The sequence below is a fragment of the Saccoglossus kowalevskii genome, chromosome 3, assembly GCF_978046115.1.
Source record: "Saccoglossus kowalevskii chromosome 3, keSacKowa6.1, whole genome shotgun sequence".
NCBI classification, from domain to species: Eukaryota; Metazoa; Hemichordata; class Enteropneusta; family Harrimaniidae; genus Saccoglossus; species Saccoglossus kowalevskii.
This window is the reverse complement of record NC_140643.1, coordinates 41504277-41524361: the sequence shown is the minus strand read 5'-3', so window position 1 is coordinate 41524361 and position 20085 is coordinate 41504277. Positions and strand designations below refer to the sequence as shown.

General features: G+C 34.3%; 2 protein-coding genes across 2 annotated transcripts; one reads left to right on the top strand and one right to left on the bottom strand.

Moving 5' to 3' along the window:
* Positions 1 to 1627: 1627 nt before the first annotated feature.
* LOC100369278 (uncharacterized) lies at positions 1628 to 12296 on the bottom strand. Its single transcript, XM_002736998.4, has 3 exons — positions 11977 to 12296; positions 6254 to 6363; positions 1628 to 5885 (listed from the first exon to the last, which is right to left on the bottom strand). The coding sequence occupies exons 1-3, from the start codon at positions 12153 to 12155 to the stop codon at positions 4924 to 4926; spliced, it is 1251 nt and encodes a 416-aa protein (XP_002737044.1). The 5' UTR covers positions 12156 to 12296; the 3' UTR covers positions 1628 to 4923.
* A 2283-nt stretch (positions 12297 to 14579) lies between these two features.
* Positions 14580 to 16811, top strand: LOC100369422 (uncharacterized). The gene is made up of 3 exons (XM_002736999.3): positions 14580 to 14882; positions 15977 to 16022; positions 16399 to 16811. The coding sequence occupies exons 1-3, from the start codon at positions 14663 to 14665 to the stop codon at positions 16433 to 16435; spliced, it is 303 nt and encodes a 100-aa protein (XP_002737045.1). The 5' UTR covers positions 14580 to 14662; the 3' UTR covers positions 16436 to 16811.
* The last annotated feature ends 3274 nt before the right edge of the window (positions 16812 to 20085 follow it).

The following is a 20085-nucleotide window of genomic DNA, read 5'->3' as shown; positions in this document are numbered from 1 at the left end:
TTGCACAGAATTAAATGTTATGGTTTCCAAATTAACTACAGTTTGTGATCTGTCAATGATACAAGATTTTAACATTTATGTTTCCTAATACTATAAATATTTTACAAAGACTAACTTAGCAATGTTGAAAATTAAGGTATATGTAGGTAATTTGAAATCTGGCAGCTGATAACTCTCCTGGGTGTAATCCACATTCCAAGCTGTCCCAGACAATCCCTACATAATAAGTTGTAGGGAGGAGGGTAATACAACGCCATATTTATCACAACTACTGTAATTCAATGAGCAATACAACTCTACATACAATCAAAGGATAACAAATCATCAGTTAATGTTGGCAATGCAGATCCAGTGTCATTGGAATTTATAAAATTTTCACAAACATTTAAAAAAAAAAAAACATAATTGAAATGCATATTAACTTGTGAATGTACGTAGGTTTGTACAAACACTGCATCACATACACAAATGAAAATTGAATTTAAGCAGCGGATTTACGTGTAATGGTCTCGTAGATTAATACAAGAGTCTAATTGAAGTAGAAGATATGTAGATTTCACCCAAAATACACCAACCATGGTTAATTTTTTGACCTTTTTTCTATACATATCAGTAACATCCTGTTTTTCTATACATATCAGTAACATCCTATGTTTTTCATATGCATATAATAAGTGTATTATTTTTTTTTCTTTAATTTCGTAAGTTTAGTTTTATAATTGTAGTTTTTTAGTGACCTTACTGGTGTACTTTCTGAAGTTAGTGTTCTCAAACGTTAATATGCCAATAGTTTTAGTTTGTGAATTAATACAAAAAACAAACAATTTCGAATAACCATACATTTTTATTTTGTTTTCGTCGGTTTACCGTGAGTGTTAATCATAGCCAGGTGTTTCATTGTAACGTCCACACTTGTGGTCAGCATCTGTAGCCTTGCCCGTTTGACATTCACAAGAAGCTGACCACAAGTGTGGACGTTACAATGAAACACCCTGGCTATGAGTTGATATCATACTTGCAGGCTTGTCTGGAAACGTTTATAATTTGGGGTTTAACCGATTAATCACAATGACGCTCCTATAAATCAATTGAAATTCTCCACACTGTTGAACTACTACCGGTACATGCTAAAAACTAAATTGTTGTCAAAAAATCACCGCTTCAGTGTCTACCTATGTTTCATTGCCACTAAAACATTACTCAACCATTGAAGATTGATACCTAAACTAACGTGTGCACTGAATTGAAACACTAGCAATACTCGTGATAATTTTGATTCTCTTTCAACACTTTATGATTTGGAATTGGCAGTAGCAAGTCTGTAGTAAGTCAATTTGGCTAACAAAATACTGCAGTACCAAGTCAATGAACCTTCCCCCTCTATTTGCCCCCTGAATATGTACCTGGACTGATCTGTGTTCTATATGAGGTGAATATCAGCGGATTGATAAGGAGTAATTTGTCGGGTAACCAATTATCAATAATAAATTAACACCACAAGATAATCAATCTGACTGAATCAGAGTGATTCGATTTAATTTACATAAAATAACCAATTGCATTTTATTTTTCAGTTTGACCAATACATTGGCCAAACCATAACATAAAATATGACATGGGAAAACAATGACAGGTATATCAGTTTTATTATGTAACCAACAAATATGACATTGTGTATAGCGCCCCCACAGGTGAATAACAAACAACAAATTTCTTTTACTTGGTAAATTAATAGTCCATTACACAGCATGTAAAAGTATTGTACACAATTTTGTAACATCATTATGTGATCCAAATAGAACATGATTTACAGCAATGACCATCACCTATTATTAGTACCAAACTACTTTCAGATTTATTATCTGCATAAACAAGTATAATTAGTTGGTAAATATTGTATAAATCTAAAAAATGTATTGAAATAAATGTGGATGGATAATGTAAATTACTGTATTAGATATGCAAGATTGGCATCACTGGATAGTGACATGGATGGATGAATTAATTAAAGAAATTAAAAAAAAAGGTTATTCAAAAATGTTAAAATAATCATTTCTATTATGATTAGCATATAGCATATATACCATACTGGAAGACAATGGTCTGTTGCCGCATCCCTAATAGAAGTCGCACAGATTCTTTTAGAAAAATTGAGAACCAAAAATTCATTATTTCTCATATGTGTAGGTGGCTCTAAGAGAAGCCGCATTCCCTCTATTGCATTCCACCATTTTAATAGAAGCCGCAGTTTCTAATACAGATTTTACAGTACATAATGTGTATCAGGAAATCCCAAGAACATGTGAATTGCTGATATAAAATCAATGTGGCATACAGTTTTCAAAAAGACTGAAGACACTGTATTTGCTCTCTTAGAAGACAATGCACTTATATAAATTACTGGTGTATTTCTATGGAGAAAATAAGTCATATTTTAATGATTCAGTATGCAATGTTTGGTTTATATGCACTGCTATTGCTTCCAATAAAGCAAATACAGTTGCAAGTTGGGCAAAAATGTCTTGGTTGCAGGAATGCTGTTGAAACATGTAATTACTAGTTGTCAATACAGAAATAGCAAAACGTCACAAGACTTATTATAATCAGAATTAAATTTCGCTAAGTACTGGTAATAGTGAATGCAATAAATTGAAAGATTAGTCAACATGTACATTGTATCAGATGTTGTTGTACATTGTATCAGATGTTGTTGTACATTGTATCAGATGTTGTTGTACATTGTATCAGATGTTGTTGTACATTGTATCAGATGTTGTTGTACATTGTATCAGATGTTGTTGTACATTGTATCAGATGTTGTTGTACATTGTATCAGATGTTGTTGTAGATAGGCTTTAAAAAAGCTAAATAGCCAGTATCATCTTCTCTTCAAACAAAAGAAACATTAACTTTCACAGTAAGCAGACTTGATGTGAATGTGATGAAAAAACTTGACATGTCACATACTAGTCTTCAAATAGCAATTTAACTTGATATAAATCACCCCCACAGTGCAACTGTAATCAAAGAAAGCTGAGAAAGAACTCTCGTGTGCTGAGGGTATTGGAGGCATATGAAGTAGAAAATTAATTCAAAATCTAATTTTAGACTGCAACTAACATCACTCTGCAATGTGATCCAAAGAAAATTCTTCTTTCGCTTTAAGAAATATATTTGATTGTGATCTGCAGTGTGTGATTTATTCCACAGCACGTATGCACCAAGTTTAATTACAAATCTATAGAGTGTTTTATATGATATCAGAAAATTGCCTAATTTATGCAAATTGAGCATTTAATATTCATGAATTCCAACCCTAAACAAATCGTATCTGTGGATTACTCCAGAACATACAAGAAGTTTCATTGAAATCTGATCAGTGTTACTTCTAAAAAAGTTAAAAGCTAAAAAATAACAACAGACAAACATACATATACAGACAAGGCAACCGCAAAGACCCATTGTCTGCTTCACACATGGAAGCCAAAAATGTAATATTTCCACAAAATATGATGGTACCCAACAATATTACTGTCAATTCAAGTTGCATTCCGACTTTGCGTGTGTGTGGTATCATCCCCTAATTAATATGCACATCATCGAATACTGAGAAATAAAACATGGAATATATATGTCGCGAGCGTGTCCTTGAAACTTGAGTTCCAAGTGGCGTAATACAACAGATTGTTTATTCAAAACACGTGTTCCATGTAGTAGTAATATGGCCAAAAATAAAAACAGCCGTTATTTGGCCATCTTTGATCTGATTATGAACACACTGATATGTACATGTATGATGTATGTGCCAAATACGAATGAAAATGGTACATAAATTGTGGAAATATAGTAGTAAGGCCAAAAAGTCAGATTGCTGTCAATCGGCTATCCTCGACCAGATTTTGAAACAAATTGTCATGGACATGCATCCCAACATGTATAAAGTACATGTATGTGCCAAATTTGAATGAAAACTGACAGAGCACTTCCAAGATAACGCATACAAAAACAAGATGCCTGCCAGTCGACCATCTTTGATCCAATTGCGAAATAAATTGTCATGTAACCTAACATGTATAATCTATGTACCAAGTTTGAATGACAACTGACAAAGCATGTCCAAAATACAACATTTTCAAAAAACAAGATGGCTGCCAGTCGGCCATTTTGAATCGAATCGCTAAACCACTGCATGTGCATATGTCCCACATAAGGTACTAGGCACATGCAAAGAATGAACGGAATCTGTCCACAGGATTCTGAAATATGACTATTGACAGACTGACGCACGAACGGACGGACAGACTCAGGAACTCACGGACGGTCGGGGACATGTATCCTAACATGTATGATCGATGTACTAAATTTGAATGAAAACTGACAAAGCATGTCCAAAATACGACATTTTTAAAAAACAAGATGGCTGTCAGCCGGCCATCTTTGATCCAATTGTGAAATAAATCATCCCGGACATGTATCCTAACATGTATAATCTATGTACCAAGTTTGAATGAAAACTGACAAAGCATGTCCAAAATACAACATTTTCAAAAAACAAGATGGCTGCCAGTCGGCCATTTTGAATCGAATCGCTAAACCACTGCATGTGCATATGTCCCAGATAAAGTACTAGACACATGCAAAGAATGAACGGAATCGGTCCAAGGGATTCTGAGATATGACTCCGGACGGATGCACGGACGCACAGACGGAGACCGAATTGGTGGTAAAGTGAGTGTAGGATTTTTTTTGTAACATTATGATTTGAACACATTTTATGTTTTTAGCTTTTTATGGAGTGTACATATTTACAAACTGGGAATGCAACTCTGAGGCATTGTAAATTTTATTTTTCAATTCATGTTTTATGATACCAGTAGACTGGATACCAGGACTATGAAATCATTGTTTGTGTTATAGCGATAACTAGCTCTTATTTTTCAAATAAGCCCTAAATTCTTTACCCAGCCTAACATGGAATTCATGTTGTGGATATTCAATGCGTGGAGCATATCTACCGCTTTCAAATGCAATTGAGCTCATTCCTCTTTGAACCCCTTCACATATTTCAGTGTCTTCTCCTTGTACTTGATTAGCAGCAACAAGACTCTCATCAACATATCTCTGTACTTCTTCCTCAGTTTGTTTCTCCACAAAACTTTTATCAAGGTAGAAATCATAAACAAATTCTGCATGATTATGACCATGAGGCACCACCATGTTTGTTTCAAACCACGGTCCGTATCTACTCACCATAAAGTTTGGATAGATGAAAGTATAAGTGGAGGATTTACCAATTCTTGCCTCAATTTTTGGATCATCACTTTTCAGCGTATCAACTATTTGTGTGGAGTAATCCTTGTTGACCTCCAGCATTCGATAGGTATCAAAATCATAATAACTCCCGGTAAATATCTTGTGCGCATAATCAATATGATATCCACCATCAATGAAGTTATCAATTATGGCTTTCCAGTTACTTTTAATGGGGAATGATTTCCTGCGGAAAAACTTGATTTCATTCTTGTTGATATCATATCCAAACTGTTGCAGTATTGCTTCATATGAAGCAAGTTGTTTGAAATCATCTTCACCACCGTCTCGTCCAGGGATCAACTTTACCATGACCAGTGGACCCCATGACGTGACAGGCATGGGTATTAGACCGTAATCTCTAGCTTTAAAATCTTGTATTCCTCTCATCTTTCTAGCCAATGTCAGTCGACCATCCAATGCATACTTCCATCCATGGTATGGACATTCAAAATGAGTAATAGAACCTTCACCTTTGACTACCGGCATAGCATGATGCCGACAAACATTGAAAAATGCCTGTAGTTGATTTTTCTCATCACGGCATACGATAAAAGATTCATCAGCAAATGTCCCTACAAAGAAAAAACATAATTAAAGCAGGGGAGTCGTCGTGTGCGCACGTGTCAGATAGTCATAGCATCTACCCATGAGCCTTTGCGTTTTTAGCGCATGTTGTTATCGTCGCTTGGGACTCAATTCCCAAGCGTGCGCAGGTGACGACCCTCTCGCTTTAATATAAATATAGTGAGGATAAATTTGAATCAAAATCAACTGTGAAAATATATCAGAGTTATTCAAAAAGAAGCGAATAAAAAGTATCAATCTTAACAGGAATTTAATTTCACTGTCATATTTTTAGCAGTGAAAATAGTGAATACCATTGCCATAAAAGCCCAAACCTACTTTTTTTTTCAACAACCCCCTCTTTCAGTGTCCATACCTTGAAAATACTGTCCTGGTGTTTCAACTTGATTTAATCTTCCAACTGCAACCCAGTTATTGGCAAAGATTGAACGCTTTTCTAATTCCAATATAGATGGATTAGTGTACCTGTCATAAAACAAATACACTTGATCATTACTGTAACACTTAATGCTAGTACACATACTCACACTGCACACAAGTTGCATTCATGCACAACTCCTTAAGTTCGGACTAAGAGGTCAAAAAACTTAGCCTCTGATTAAAAAACGAAGATCTGTGTTTTCAAGTTTGTGTGTTCCTTAGTCTGTGATAACTTTCCTGTGTATGAACGCGATTGGGTCACGCTGATGTGCAAAGATATGTGATTGAGCCTGTACTTGGTGTAACAAGACAATAGATAGACTATAGTGTAATTTACACAATGAATCAATGTTTCTGTGTGACGCGGTATTTTTGTCTGAATGCAAGCTAATTAACTGCCATCTTAAAATTGTTTCCTAGTTGATTATTATAAACAACTAAGACAGTCCCCCAAGTATCCCTTTGATATAATATCAAGTGTTTGAAGGTAAATATTTGATTCATAGTACTGTAAAAATGTTGAATGCAGCATTACCGACATAATCAAACAATATATCATGTACACTTGAAACTCACATAGATGCCAAACAGTTACATGTATATGCTGGCCACATTGTATGAAGTAAAATTTGTATGTCCTCCAATGTATTAGCAAATTAGTATGCCATACAGCTTTATGTTGATCATAACATATGGATTAAAATTTGGGTGTTAGCCCATTTGTGTCTGTAAATCATATGCTGCCCATAATGTATGCAGATTGAATATGGATGACAAATTTAACATTCAATTTGTTGTTTGTTGATATTTATATTGCCAAATACACTGGACTATGATTTGTAATAAACTGAAAATGCTGTCCTTATAGTACACATACGAGTATTCATTTGTGGAAACAATGAAATTCTATAACACATAGGTATGCACTGTATGGTTATTTTAGTATGTACAATAACAGTCACTGCACATATGCACTGTATGGTTGTTTTGGTATGTACAATAACAGTCACTGTAATATAGATAATATAACAATACAAGAAGTGATAATTTCAATTAGAGAATATTACACTAACACATGGAACAATGACAATAAAAGAGATGATGCAAAAACCTGCTACATGGGATAAGACAGAAACTGAAAAGTATCACATCCGTTTCTGCAGACAAATTTTAAATTTAAATAATAAGACAAACAAAATAGCCTGTAGGATGGAAATGGGACAGGAACCCCTTATCTCCAAAATATACTGCCAAGCAGTTAGGTATTATAAACACCTAATAACTCTTGACTACAACAACTTGGCATACTATGCACTGAAGGAAATGAAGAAAAATAATTACCCGGGGTCATGGTTGAAGTCATTAGAAGACAACTTAGAAATATATACTAAATGTAATATAGATAATATAACAATACAAGAAGTGATAATTTCAATTAGAGAATATTACACTAACACATGGAACAATGACAATAAAAGAGATGATGCAAAACTGCGCACTTACAGTACATACAAAACCACACTAGACATGGAACATTACATAAAACACATAGATAACAGACATTACATCAAAATACTAGCACAATTTAGAACAAGTAGTCACAAACTAGCTGTAGAAACAGGAAGGTACACAAAACCAAAAACACTGATAAGAGACAGATTATGCACCCACTGTAAAGAGATAGAAGATGAATTACATCATTTACTAGAATGTAAACTGTACACAGAACACAGAGACGACATATATAATATCCTTAAAGAAATTAACAGTGATTACCAAAACTTAAACAAAAAAGAACAATTTAAACTTGTACTACAGTCACCAAATACAAACCATCTTATCACTCTCTGCAAATATTTAGTTAAATCTAAACAAGACTAATTCTTTTATTTTGTCATGTTCTTCTATATTTTTTACATATTCTATGCTACATACAGTGATACTTACATATCACAGTATTTTAATATTTCTTATATTATTAATATTTGTCTGTAGTATTCTTGTCGTTCACTAATGTTGAATTGTTCACTAATGTTGAATTCTTTTTAAATCAATTTTTATATTTCATGTACTTTTATTATTTACTTTATTAATCTGAAAACCTAAAAGGAAATGTTAACTCTTTCTTTACGGTATTAATAAAGCATTATTCTATTCTATTCTATTCATATGCACTGTATGGTTGTTTTGGTATGTACAATAACAGTCACTGCACATATGCACTCTATGGTTGTTTTGGTATGTACAATAACAGTCACTGCACATATGCACTGTATGGTTGTTTTAGTATGTACAATAACAGTCACTGCACATATGCACTGTATGGTTGTTTTAGTATGTACAATAACAGTCACTGCACATATGCACTGTATGGTTGTTTTGGTATGTACAATAACAGTCACTGCACATATGCACTGTATGGTTGTTTTAGTATGTACAATAACAGTCACTGCACATATGCACTGTATGGTTGTTTTAGTATGTACAATAACAGTCACTGCACATATGCACTGTATGGTTGTTTTAGTATGTACAATAACAGTCACTGCACATATGCACTGTATGGTTGTTTTAGTATGTACAATAACAGTCACTGCACATATTCACTGTATGGTTGTTTTAGTATGTACAATAACAGTCACTGCACATATGCACTGTATGGTTGTTTTGGTATGTACAATAACAGTCACTGCACATATGCACTGTATGGTTGTTTTGGTATGTACAATAACAGTCACTGCACATATGCACTGTATGGTTGTTTTAGTATGTACAATAACAGTCACTGCACATATGCACTGTATGGTTGTTTTAGTATGTACAATAACAGTCACTGCACATATGCACTGTATGGTTGTTTTAGTATGTACAATAATAGTCACTGCACATATGCACTGTATGGTTGTTTTAGTATGTACAATAACAGTCACTGCACATTTGTGTTTTTGATCCTTCATTTGTGTGCCACATATATGTGCTGCATATAGTTCATGAGAAATCATAATCTGATTTGGTGTACAGTATGGAGTATCAAATAATATTAAAAATATATGTTTTTGTCCATATTGGATATTTAAATATGCTTTGTCATTAGTGAATGTGGTAAATTGAGTTATTTTTTCAAATTTATTAAATATCAGAAATTACTTTACCAATCAATTTAATCGGTACTGTAAATCCCTGCACAGAATTGCACATTTGTGATGCACTGGTTCCTTTTTCATTTGATAATAGCATGGTAGACTTACTAGCAACCAACTTGAGAACCCCATATTATTATACCTTTATTAATCAACCACAACGTGAACAGCACAAATGCCACATATCTGACTGATTACTGCCATTGCTGGATCATGGTGTCCAAATAGTGACAAAGGTTAAATGCAAATGTAATTATGGTTCATAAAAGAATTATAATTGGAAATATAAATACCATTAATCCTAAAAGTAAATGATGTAAGCCAAAAAATAATTGTATTTGTTTGTATTGAAGTTGACTACTAAAACATTCATTCATTTTGTTTTGCTGTACAAATGGACATGATTATATTTCTGGTGTTACAAGTGACCATTATTTCATACCATTCAGGTCAAGGGTCAGCAAAGTTTGTTAGTCTGGCCATGAACTGTCAATAGTTAATCTCACAGTAAACTGTGTCAATATTTTATTACCCTACATATTTCAGATATTACCAGTATCAGTGCCATATAGATGTTATCAAAAACATACAGTCTTCGTAAATATTTTTTTTCTTTTATTTTTACCAAATGCTGTTTATGAGTGCCAAGCATTCATTTGGTCATGCCTATTTTGCAAAAATATATTTGGACTTTTGTTTTCATTTAATGAAAAAACAAATAACTTGACTTAATGTTTGGATTTTGCTTTCAGACTTGCTTTGGGTGATGTGCATTACGACGTGAAAGTGCACTAATCAGAGAGTGGGATTTGAAACCAGAAGACGATGAATAAATAACATGCCCTATTGTATTATTTTGCTTGGTCTGCATTGACGCTACCCGTGGCAAATGCACGATTTTGTCATGAATGTGACAGTTGCATAACGCCGGTACATAGAGGGTGCCAGGTGTGCAGCGGGTTGAACGTCAGATTGACATATACCCATGTCAGATCAACACAAGTCGAATTAATAACATCCCTAGTCACTATTACGGGATGAAGGAGTGGATCTAACAACTAGATTGACTAGAATCAATTACCAAGTTGGTCATCTAAATATCGCCTCAACTCACTCAGCTCACTGGACCATCTTTCTAAAAACTAAGCATTCAACTGTCACATTGTTAACTACATTTTCTGTGAATGTAATGGAAATATTATTATAGGAATGAGTCATTAAAAAAACTTACCGGTAAAAATATGTCAAGTTTTAGTTTATTTATAGGCCCAAAAATGAATGTCTAAAAAAGACATAGTAATATCTCTAGCATAATCATGCCATCAATGAATTATGGGTGTGGAATATTGTTTTAGGATAGCAGAGAGGTTAAAAAGAAATTACAAAGTATTCAATTTTTATTCAAAGTAAACAGAAATGTGGCAGGACCTGCAGTGTTGGGGGACTTGAGATGGGAAGACTTGAATTACATCTAAGATAAAGTGCGGATTCAATACCTGGATAGACTTCAGAAAATGAAAAACAATAGATGGACTAAAATAGTTTTTAAAGAAATGAATACTCAGTATAAAAACAAAGTTAAACTGGCTTGAAATTGGCCTAAATATGTAGAAAACATTCTAGTGACTAATGGCATGGATCATATCTATGGAAATGAAATACCCCAAAATCCAAAATGGATAAGAAGTTTTATCAAAATCAGTAAAGAAAATGAAATAAACATGTTTACAAAAAATTTAGAGAAGATGAAATCATTAAAACACTACTGTTGGATTAAAAGAAACATTAAAAAAGAAAATTACATAATGGATCCTTATGATCATCATGGTATCTCCCTTGTCTTTAAAACTAGGTCAAACTCTTTAGATCTTGAAGGTAACAAAATGGGATGGAAAAATTACAGGGGTAATGGAATTTGTGGAGTCTGCAATCAGGGCAAAGAAGACATTTACCACTTTCTTTATCTTTGTACGTCATCTAATCATATTAGAAAGGAATTTTATTTAGCATTAGAAACCTCACCGAGAAACAATGTTGAATCTTCATCACTAATGAATAGTTTTCTTTCAGGGGGTTGAATTATAGGTTCAATTTCCTTTTTGGTGATACACTATGGAACATAAATGAAAATGTGGGAAATACCTCATCAGCTTTAATTAGGAAATATGTAACTGATTTATGGCAATATAGAAAAGAAATGATGAATGTAATTTAATTAAAGATATGTATTACTGTTTTCATGCTGCCGATACAAAGGTTGAATAAACATTATATTATATATTATATTAGTGCCATGACAGTTTTGTACTTGCAACCTTTTGAATTGAGTGTTGAATGAATACATACTTATAGATCAGTGTCATATGCCAATATGTCAAACTGTAAAACTAAATTTGTCCCCCACTCGTAAAAATGGAAATAATAAAAAGAAAATGTCATTGATGGCGTCCTCGACGGTTATGCGTTTGTCATAATGTGCTTCGATTCTTTCGAGTAGTTTCAACAAATCATTACATACCATGAAGATGGTGGTGTGGGTGCCCTCTCCACCGGTAGCTGCGGGTCAAATTTTAACACCTCCTTTTCAACGAAACCATTTTCAAGTTCTGCACAAACAGCTGCAGTCGAACGTGTCCTTGCCAATTGGGCTTGTAAAACCCTGCTAATTCGCAGAGAATATACACATATACGAAACATGTTCAATGGTCTACACCTACAATGACCTATATACAAACACTAAACGAATTCCCGTATAAAAGAACAGAATTGAAGCCACAAAACTGTCTTTCAAAATAGGACGATCTGTCACGAACACTTTGTTTGCGTGCGTAATTCCAGAACCCCGTAGACTAATAAGGTAACACTAAAAAAGCCGATAAAATATTTCAAGAGTGTACAAGATAATGTCTAATAAATCTTTAGTTATATAGTACACATGTGAAAGTTGGTAAATCACAGTCCTTAGTAGTACTCCTTCAACTTTACATTATGCTTTAAGATATTCTTGTATTTTTTTTCAAAAGCCTCATCGCCACCGACGAATCCAAGTCGAATTATTTAATCATCGCCATGAATCCAAATCGAATTATTCAAATTAGCTAAATTGCACAGAATAAAACATATTTAAATTTCATATATTTTTTATTTAGAATTGACTCATCATTTTTTTTCGCATGTGGTACACGTATAAGGAAACAAAGGTGTTAATATAGTACAATACAACGTTCAACAAACAGAGTTTTGACATCTTCTTGGGGTAGAATTTGTGCATTTTTGGAGCATATAGCTTTGAGAACATTTCTTGTCAAAATCGATAGCTAGTCTTAGTCATTAGTATATATTAGTTTTTTATCACTGTCAGTCACCTTTTTTAGAATAACTCTCAATTTATATATCCGAAATGACATTTTACCAGTTCTTTTATAGTTATACAACTACGGACACACATTTCCTCAATGAAAACACCACTACTAAATAACATTAATTTTGTAATTGTAATTATATTTCTACACATCGACAGACATTATTAAGATTCATCCTTGCTGTGAGAAAAATGGTAAAATATATATGTCCAGCTCCACCATGATTGCTAAAAGAAAACACGGTTTTCATCGTCAGACTATATCTTGCCACAAGACAGTGTGCTATTATTACTGCCCAGGAAATTACCACTCAGCTATCAGGGGGAAATCTTCTCCTATGGGGTTCTCCACACATGCCAGGGGGGAATATCGTCTCGTCTCTCTATTGCGTCCCCTTGAGGTACGGGATCGGGAAAGTCACTTATACTTTACAGTCAAATAAGACACACACAACGAAATACGTTTCAACTCTCGTCTTAGTCGGTCAATCGAGCACTCTATAAGACACAGCGCCCGGGGGAAAAGTCCCCAAGTCGCAAGGCTGGCCCAAGACTGCGTCTCAAGACTCGCCCCAAGACTCTCCAGGACTGCGTCTGTCCTCGTGTACTTGCCAAGACAAACTAAAACAACTTTATTCACTTTCAAAATCCTAACCAATTACAAAGCAGTAAACAGACTCTAAGGCGTAACCTTCAATCATAAAGCCAATCACACTAAGTATTGAACACGTCATATCTTTTGATTAATCGTTCACTATACTAGTAATTGTCAGAAATAGTAGTCCGAATAGCGACGGTTATAGTAATTAGTTCCAAATCACTGAGCCAAGTTCCGTCCGGAACCTCGCATAGGCCTAAACGATGACAGACATAACACAGCCACTCACTCGTAATCAGCTAATTAAGTCGATTAACAGATACGCAAAAACAAATTCATCATACAGCCATTATCTGCATTATTCCCTTTGCCATTTTACCTCACACCCTTAAACGTCAAGGAAATCGCAAGGATATGGTTTTTATTGGAAACAAAAAGTCGACAAATGCTTTCAAATAGCCTAATTGAAAATATTGTTTGCCAATGATGCAATACCTAGTATTAATGCTGATAAACTTTCCCATATTAGTAACAAACTGAATGTCGATGTAAAGTTTCGTGTAAATACTTGGAACAGCAGAAATCAGATTCGGGACAAAACAGCCTAGAAACAACACAGATAAAACAAGTAGAAAAGGGTTGTGAGGAATATCATTGGGATGATCTTTTAAAATCACAGTCTTGTCACGAAATTTGGCTCACCTAAAATGACACAGAAGTTCACATAAATTTTGAGTACATAAGAGACATATTGTCAAAAGAATAGATATTACTCGACTGATGTTACATGTAGTCGTGATAAAAAGTTCAGAAGTTGCAGTAGTGATGATTTAGATATTGTTGAAATAGGACATAGCATCGTTCTTGTAAGCAACATTACTGTCCTTATTCGGTATTCGGGCCCAAGTGACGCATTTCACATCGACAAGGATTATGCAAAAGAGAGAAAAAATAAAAGACAAAGGAGAGAAAAAATAAAAGACAAACTATTTACATTATTTAATATTTTAATAATGCGTTGTTATTTTTTTTCTGAGGTCGAATTATTTGGATATTCTGCTTTCAAAAGATCGTGGGTTTAGATAACTAGTAACCATCGTTCGGAATAAAACTGTAACCGTGTTAATCTATGGAGATGCAAGTAAGTACAAGGTTATTGGGGTCACGAAGATGGCGACTTCCATGAGTGTTGCCAGTGTACCGCAATGAGCTTTACAATGTTTTGAATAGAAGTACGAATAAACCATGTCCGAACGATCGGATATCGATGTAACCGCCTCCGAACCTATCACGGAAAAGGACTGGTTCATTGTTGTGTCTGAATTTCTCGCTGTCGAAGAGTTCCATTTAAAAATCTGTTTGATATTGCTTGCTATTCTGTGTGCAAATATTGCTTTGACGTTTGGTGCCTGGTCTCTCTATGGATCTAACATCTCAAATTCATATTCACAGTTGGAAAAATCAGGTATGTGTTTGTCAGTAATTGAATAATAGCCTAAATCTACAATGTCACTGTGCATTTTGTTCACATCAAAAGTTGTTCCATAAGGGCGCCCTCTATAGTTATACAGAGTTTCAATTTGAGTAATATTTTTTAGTACGATAAATTTTAATCAAGAGTTATTAATTCTCCTTCTGGGATCCAGTGACTGTATTTGATGATATTTTGTACAGGCATTTGTAAGAATGTAATTTTCCAAATATAATCCAGTAACAAAGAATATTAAAATTAACATTGTTGTCAGAACTGTGTATGCTGGGTGCTCTCTTGATTTTTTTAAGTGTAATGTAAATGTAATGATTCAGAGAACAGAGAAAAATAAAAAAACACATTCTCATTACCAGCATAAAGTAATTTTAATAATTCATCTCTCAGTATTTATTAGTAAATTTTGACCAAATTCTCAATGTACTACATTTACTAATGACAGAGGGAGTGTACATCATAGAAGTGTAGCTAAAAACATTAATAGCAATAGTAGAACATTAATGGCAATAGTAAGGAATTCGCTTAAAATTAGTGTTCTTGACTTTTGGTTGACATCACATTTTTTAACTTTGATGTGGGCCGTGGAGATTTATAGGGAGTTCACATGCTAATATTTTTTGTTTACAGGAAAGCACTGTGAAACTCAGGAGTGAAATACAAGTGGACAATTTACTCTTTGTATCATAAATCTAACTTTGTATCAAAAATTCTTTGTAAATGAATACAGACATCAGAAGATTGCTTTTGTGTGAAAGGAACATTATTTTGATCAAAATATTCTGTTTGTTGTTTGATATTCAAATGTCCCATAGTTGAGAACACTTAAAAATTTAATTTAACAATCTATGTATTAGTCTATAGTACTCATATTAAAAAATGTGCATGGTTTAATAAATACATGTATACTATACTGCGATAGTGTCTCAAGTGTCAGGGCCAAATACTTTTATTCAAGTACCATTGTGTGATGCTTGGGATCATGGAGGTAATAATAGATTATCTTGGACTCCATTTTCACTGAAGTACTTGCAACACCAAGATTGAACTATTTTTTTTTGTCTACTTTATAGGTGGGAGTATTGTTGCAAAGAACAAAGACAAAAGTACAGAAGATGAGTTAGTATATCCTAACAAGTATAATAAAGTTTATAGCGCCATCAATCTGTTTTCATGTGAGAAAGGGAGGTGGGGGGTTGATTTCTTTGGTTTCCAGTTCTGATGAGCTTATTGAATGTTTACGTCACAAAATCAACCCCCCATGCAGATGAAGAGCACACTGCCAAACTCAAAACTTGCTGCTTCTAAAAAATCTATAGACATAAATATTGTTTTAAATTCACCAACATCTGCTGTAACTATTACAATTAATGGACCATGACATCACTATTATGAACAAGCTTCATGAACATATATCAGCTACAACTTACAATTGTGCATGTTTACAGTTAATATCACTTTGGTATGTGTTTCTTACAAATGTTTCTTTTTACAGGGATGAAGGAGAATCGTTGCATTTTAAAAGTGACTGACTGTTATCATTTCTTGGGATATTCCTGTACAGACTGCAACTGTTCAAACTTACAAAACATAGAATATGTATCGCATCAGAATTCATCATTGCTTGCAGGTATCACCTTCTTAAGGTGACTGTAGTGGGCAAGCTTTCCTTTGCATGTCAATCAATGGTACACACACAAATTTTGTTTTTAAAACAATTTGAATTATTAATAGTCACACTTTGATACTATCAATACAAGGTTTGAAAATTTGGATTATAATCTATTTTGTCGAGATTTGTGATGTAAAGAAAAAGTTATATTGATAGGGAGTCTGGGAAAAGTGATGTTTATCTGATTAGTTTAAATTGTTATTCAACTTATCATAAAAGCATGGCATGGCTTAATAATAATAAATTTTATAATATTTGCAAGATGTCGTACCACATGGTAATCTGATTGGTTAATGGTATTCTTGACAGATCAAGATACACTGGTAGGTCAACTCGTGCTCAAAACATGGCAGACACAAATTGAAGTTTACAAACCAAAGAAATAATATTTGTTTTTGTATTTATCCATGACTAAAAGTAAGCTGTTTTTCTGTGTATGGTACGGTAATAGATGATCATTTGTTTTGATTTTTCCATTTTCTCCAAATACATTTCGCTAGCTCAACAGTTTTCATTCTCAGTAATTGAATCTGAGGCAAATGAGATTTTGAAGAACAAAAAACAATACAATACTGTGATTGGTAACAATTTTAGAAGCCAATATAAGCCTGCTAAATAATTAGGCAGTTTTTATGGGTTTATCTTGATCTTTAATAACTATGAAAGATATACCAGATAACAATTTTATCTGATTATTGGTGCTGTGACATTGTGTAATAAACTAAAAGTCCCAAATTGTATGTAAACTTATGTCTCAATAGCCATTTAATACCCAGCTATTAGTTGCTGCAAACTAGAATTTTAAATCAGTCACACATTATGTATGCAAAATTGTAAATTATTGTGTAATAATTTAATCATAGTATGTATGGAACTGTATCTTGTACATTATGTAGTATTGTCCCAATATTTTTTGAAAATAACCAAAGTCTTATACTTAGCTGTAAGGGATCAGATTGGCTTTAAACAGGCTAGATAATGTTCAACAACTGAGTATTTACAGTACATGTATGAACTGAGATCAATCTATAACGTACTCCGTATTTTGTTATTGAAGTGGAGGTAATCTTTAACCTCACCACAGCATGGAATGCAAGTTTTTAAAAAGTTATTTTTTAATGTATTCTGCTTGGGTTAGTGAATAAAATTATTCATGAATGTATATTTGATTTTGAATAAAATCTAAAAGTACAGAAATTAAATTGCTTCTGGATGAGTTTGTAGTGTATGGCCAGTAATAGAGTGAATGTCAACAATAATCAGATTTATTAAATTACTTATAAATTTACAACCTAATATATGGTCACAAATTTGCTATTTCTCATATTTTATATGTAAAGTCTCCAGTAATGTAAGCGTGTGCCTGCTTATTAGTCCCCGTTCGGACGGAGTCCGAAAACGGGGACTTATGTTTTGCCCTGTGTGCGTCCGTCCGTGCGTCCGTGCGTCCGTGATCACCTGTATCTCGAACATGCATGGACCGATTATGTTCAAACTTCACTCATACATCACACATTATATGGGACATATGCACATGCATTTTTTTCATGATCCGATTAACGATAGCCGAATAGCGGCCATTTTAAGGCCGAAAATGCATCAAAATGGCACATTTTCACCATTCCGGACCCGGATCTCAGTTATGCATGGACGGATTTCGTTCAAATTTGGTACATACATTAAACATAATAGGACCTTGATGCACGTCATTTTTTTTTCCGGATCAAGTTCGAAATGGCCGACTGGCGGCCATTTTGTTTTAAAGAATTCAGTTCTGGATCCGTATCAGAGACATGTCTGGATTGATCAAGTTCAAACTTCACACACACAAGGTACATCATGTCACAAATATGTATGTGCATTTGTTTCATGATCCCATTAATGATAGCCAAATGGCGGCCGCTTTAAGGCCGAAAATGCATTGAAATCGCACATTTTCACCATTCCGGACCCAGATCTCAGTTATGCATGGACGGATTTCATTCAAATTTGGTACATACATTAAACATAATAGGACCTTGATGCACGTCATTTTTTTTTTCAGATCAAGTTCGAAATGGCCGACTGGCGGCCATTTTGTTTTAAAGAATTCAGTTCTGGATCCGTATCCGAGACATGTCTGGATTGATCAAGTTCAAACTTCACACACACAAGGTACATCATGTCACAAATATGTATGTGCATTTGTTTCATGATCCCATTAACGATAGCCAAATGGCGGCCGCTTTAAGGCCGAAAATGCATTGAAATCGCACATTTTCACCATTCCGAACCCGGATCTCAGTTATGCATGGACGGATTTTGTTCAAATTCGGTACTTACATTAAACATAATAGGACCTTGATGCACGTCATTTTTTTTTCCCGGATCAAGTTCGAAATGGCCGACTGGCGGCCATTTTCTTAAAGAATTCAGTTCTGGATCCGTATCCAAGACATGTCTGGATTGATCAAGTTCAAACTTCACACACACAAGGTACATCATGTCACAAATATGTATGTGCATTTGTTTCATGATCCCATTAACGATAGCCAAATGGCGGCCGCTTTAAGGCCGAAAATGCATTGAAATCGCACATTTTCACCATTCCGGACCCAGATCTCAGTTATGCATGGACGGATTTCATTCAAATTTGGTACATACATTAAACATAATAGGACCTTGATGCACGTCATTTTTTTTTTCAGATCAAGTTCGAAATGGCAGACTGGCGGCCATTTTGTTTTAAAGAATTCAGTTCTGGATCCGTATCCGAGACATGTCTGGATTGATCAAGTTCAAACTTCACAGACACAAGGTACATTATGTCACAAATATGTATGTGCATTTGTTTCATGATCCCATTAATGATAGCCAAATGGCAGCCGCTTTAAGGCCGAAAATGCATTGAAATCGCACATTTTCACCATTCCGGACCCAGATCTCAGTTATGCATGGACGGATTTCATTCAAATTTGGTACATACATTAAACATAATAGGACCTTGATGCACGTCATTTTTTTTTTCAGATCAAGTTCGAAATGGCCGACTGGCGGCCATTTTGTTTTAAAGAATTCAGTTCTGGATCCGTATCCGAGACATGTCTGGATTGATCAAGTTCAAACTTCACACACACAAGGTACATCATGTCACAAATATGTATGTGCATTTGTTTCATGATCCCATTAACGATAGCCAAATGGCGGCCGCTTTAAGGCCGAAAATGCATTGAAATCGCACATTTTCACCATTCCGAACCCGGATCTCAGTTATGCATGGACGGATTTTGTTCAAATTCGGTACTTACATTAAACATAATAGGACCTTGATGCACGTCATTTTTTTTTCCCGGATCAAGTTCGAAATGGCCGACTGGCGGCCATTTTCTTAAAGAATTCAGTTCTGGATCCGTATCCAAGACATGTCTGGATTGATCAAGTTCAAACTTCACACACACATGGTGCATCATGTCACAAATAGATATGTGCATTTGTTTCATGATCCGCTTAGCAATAGCTGAATGATGGCCA

Bases quoted from the DNA above. Each gene is read 5' to 3' on its own strand.
- LOC100369422 (XM_002736999.3), top strand. From the start codon at position 14,663: ATGTCCGAACGATCGGATATCGATGTAACCGCCTCCGAACCTATCACG. The intron at 14,883-15,976 runs GTATGTGTTTGT...TCTACTTTATAG, and splicing joins TTCACAGTTGGAAAAATCAG to GTGGGAGTATTGTTGCAAAG. The intron at 16,023-16,398 runs GTTAGTATATCC...TTCTTTTTACAG, and splicing joins GACAAAAGTACAGAAGATGA to GGATGAAGGAGAATCGTTGC.
- LOC100369278 (XM_002736998.4), bottom strand. From the start codon at position 12,155: ATGTTTCGTATATGTGTATATTCTCTGCGAATTAGCAGGGTTTTACAA. The intron at 6,364-11,976 runs GTATGTAATGAT...GTTTTATGACAG, and splicing joins CCCACACCACCATCTTCATG to GTACACTAATCCATCTATAT. The intron at 5,886-6,253 runs GTATGGACACTG...TTTTCTTTGTAG, and splicing joins ACCAGGACAGTATTTTCAAG to GGACATTTGCTGATGAATCT.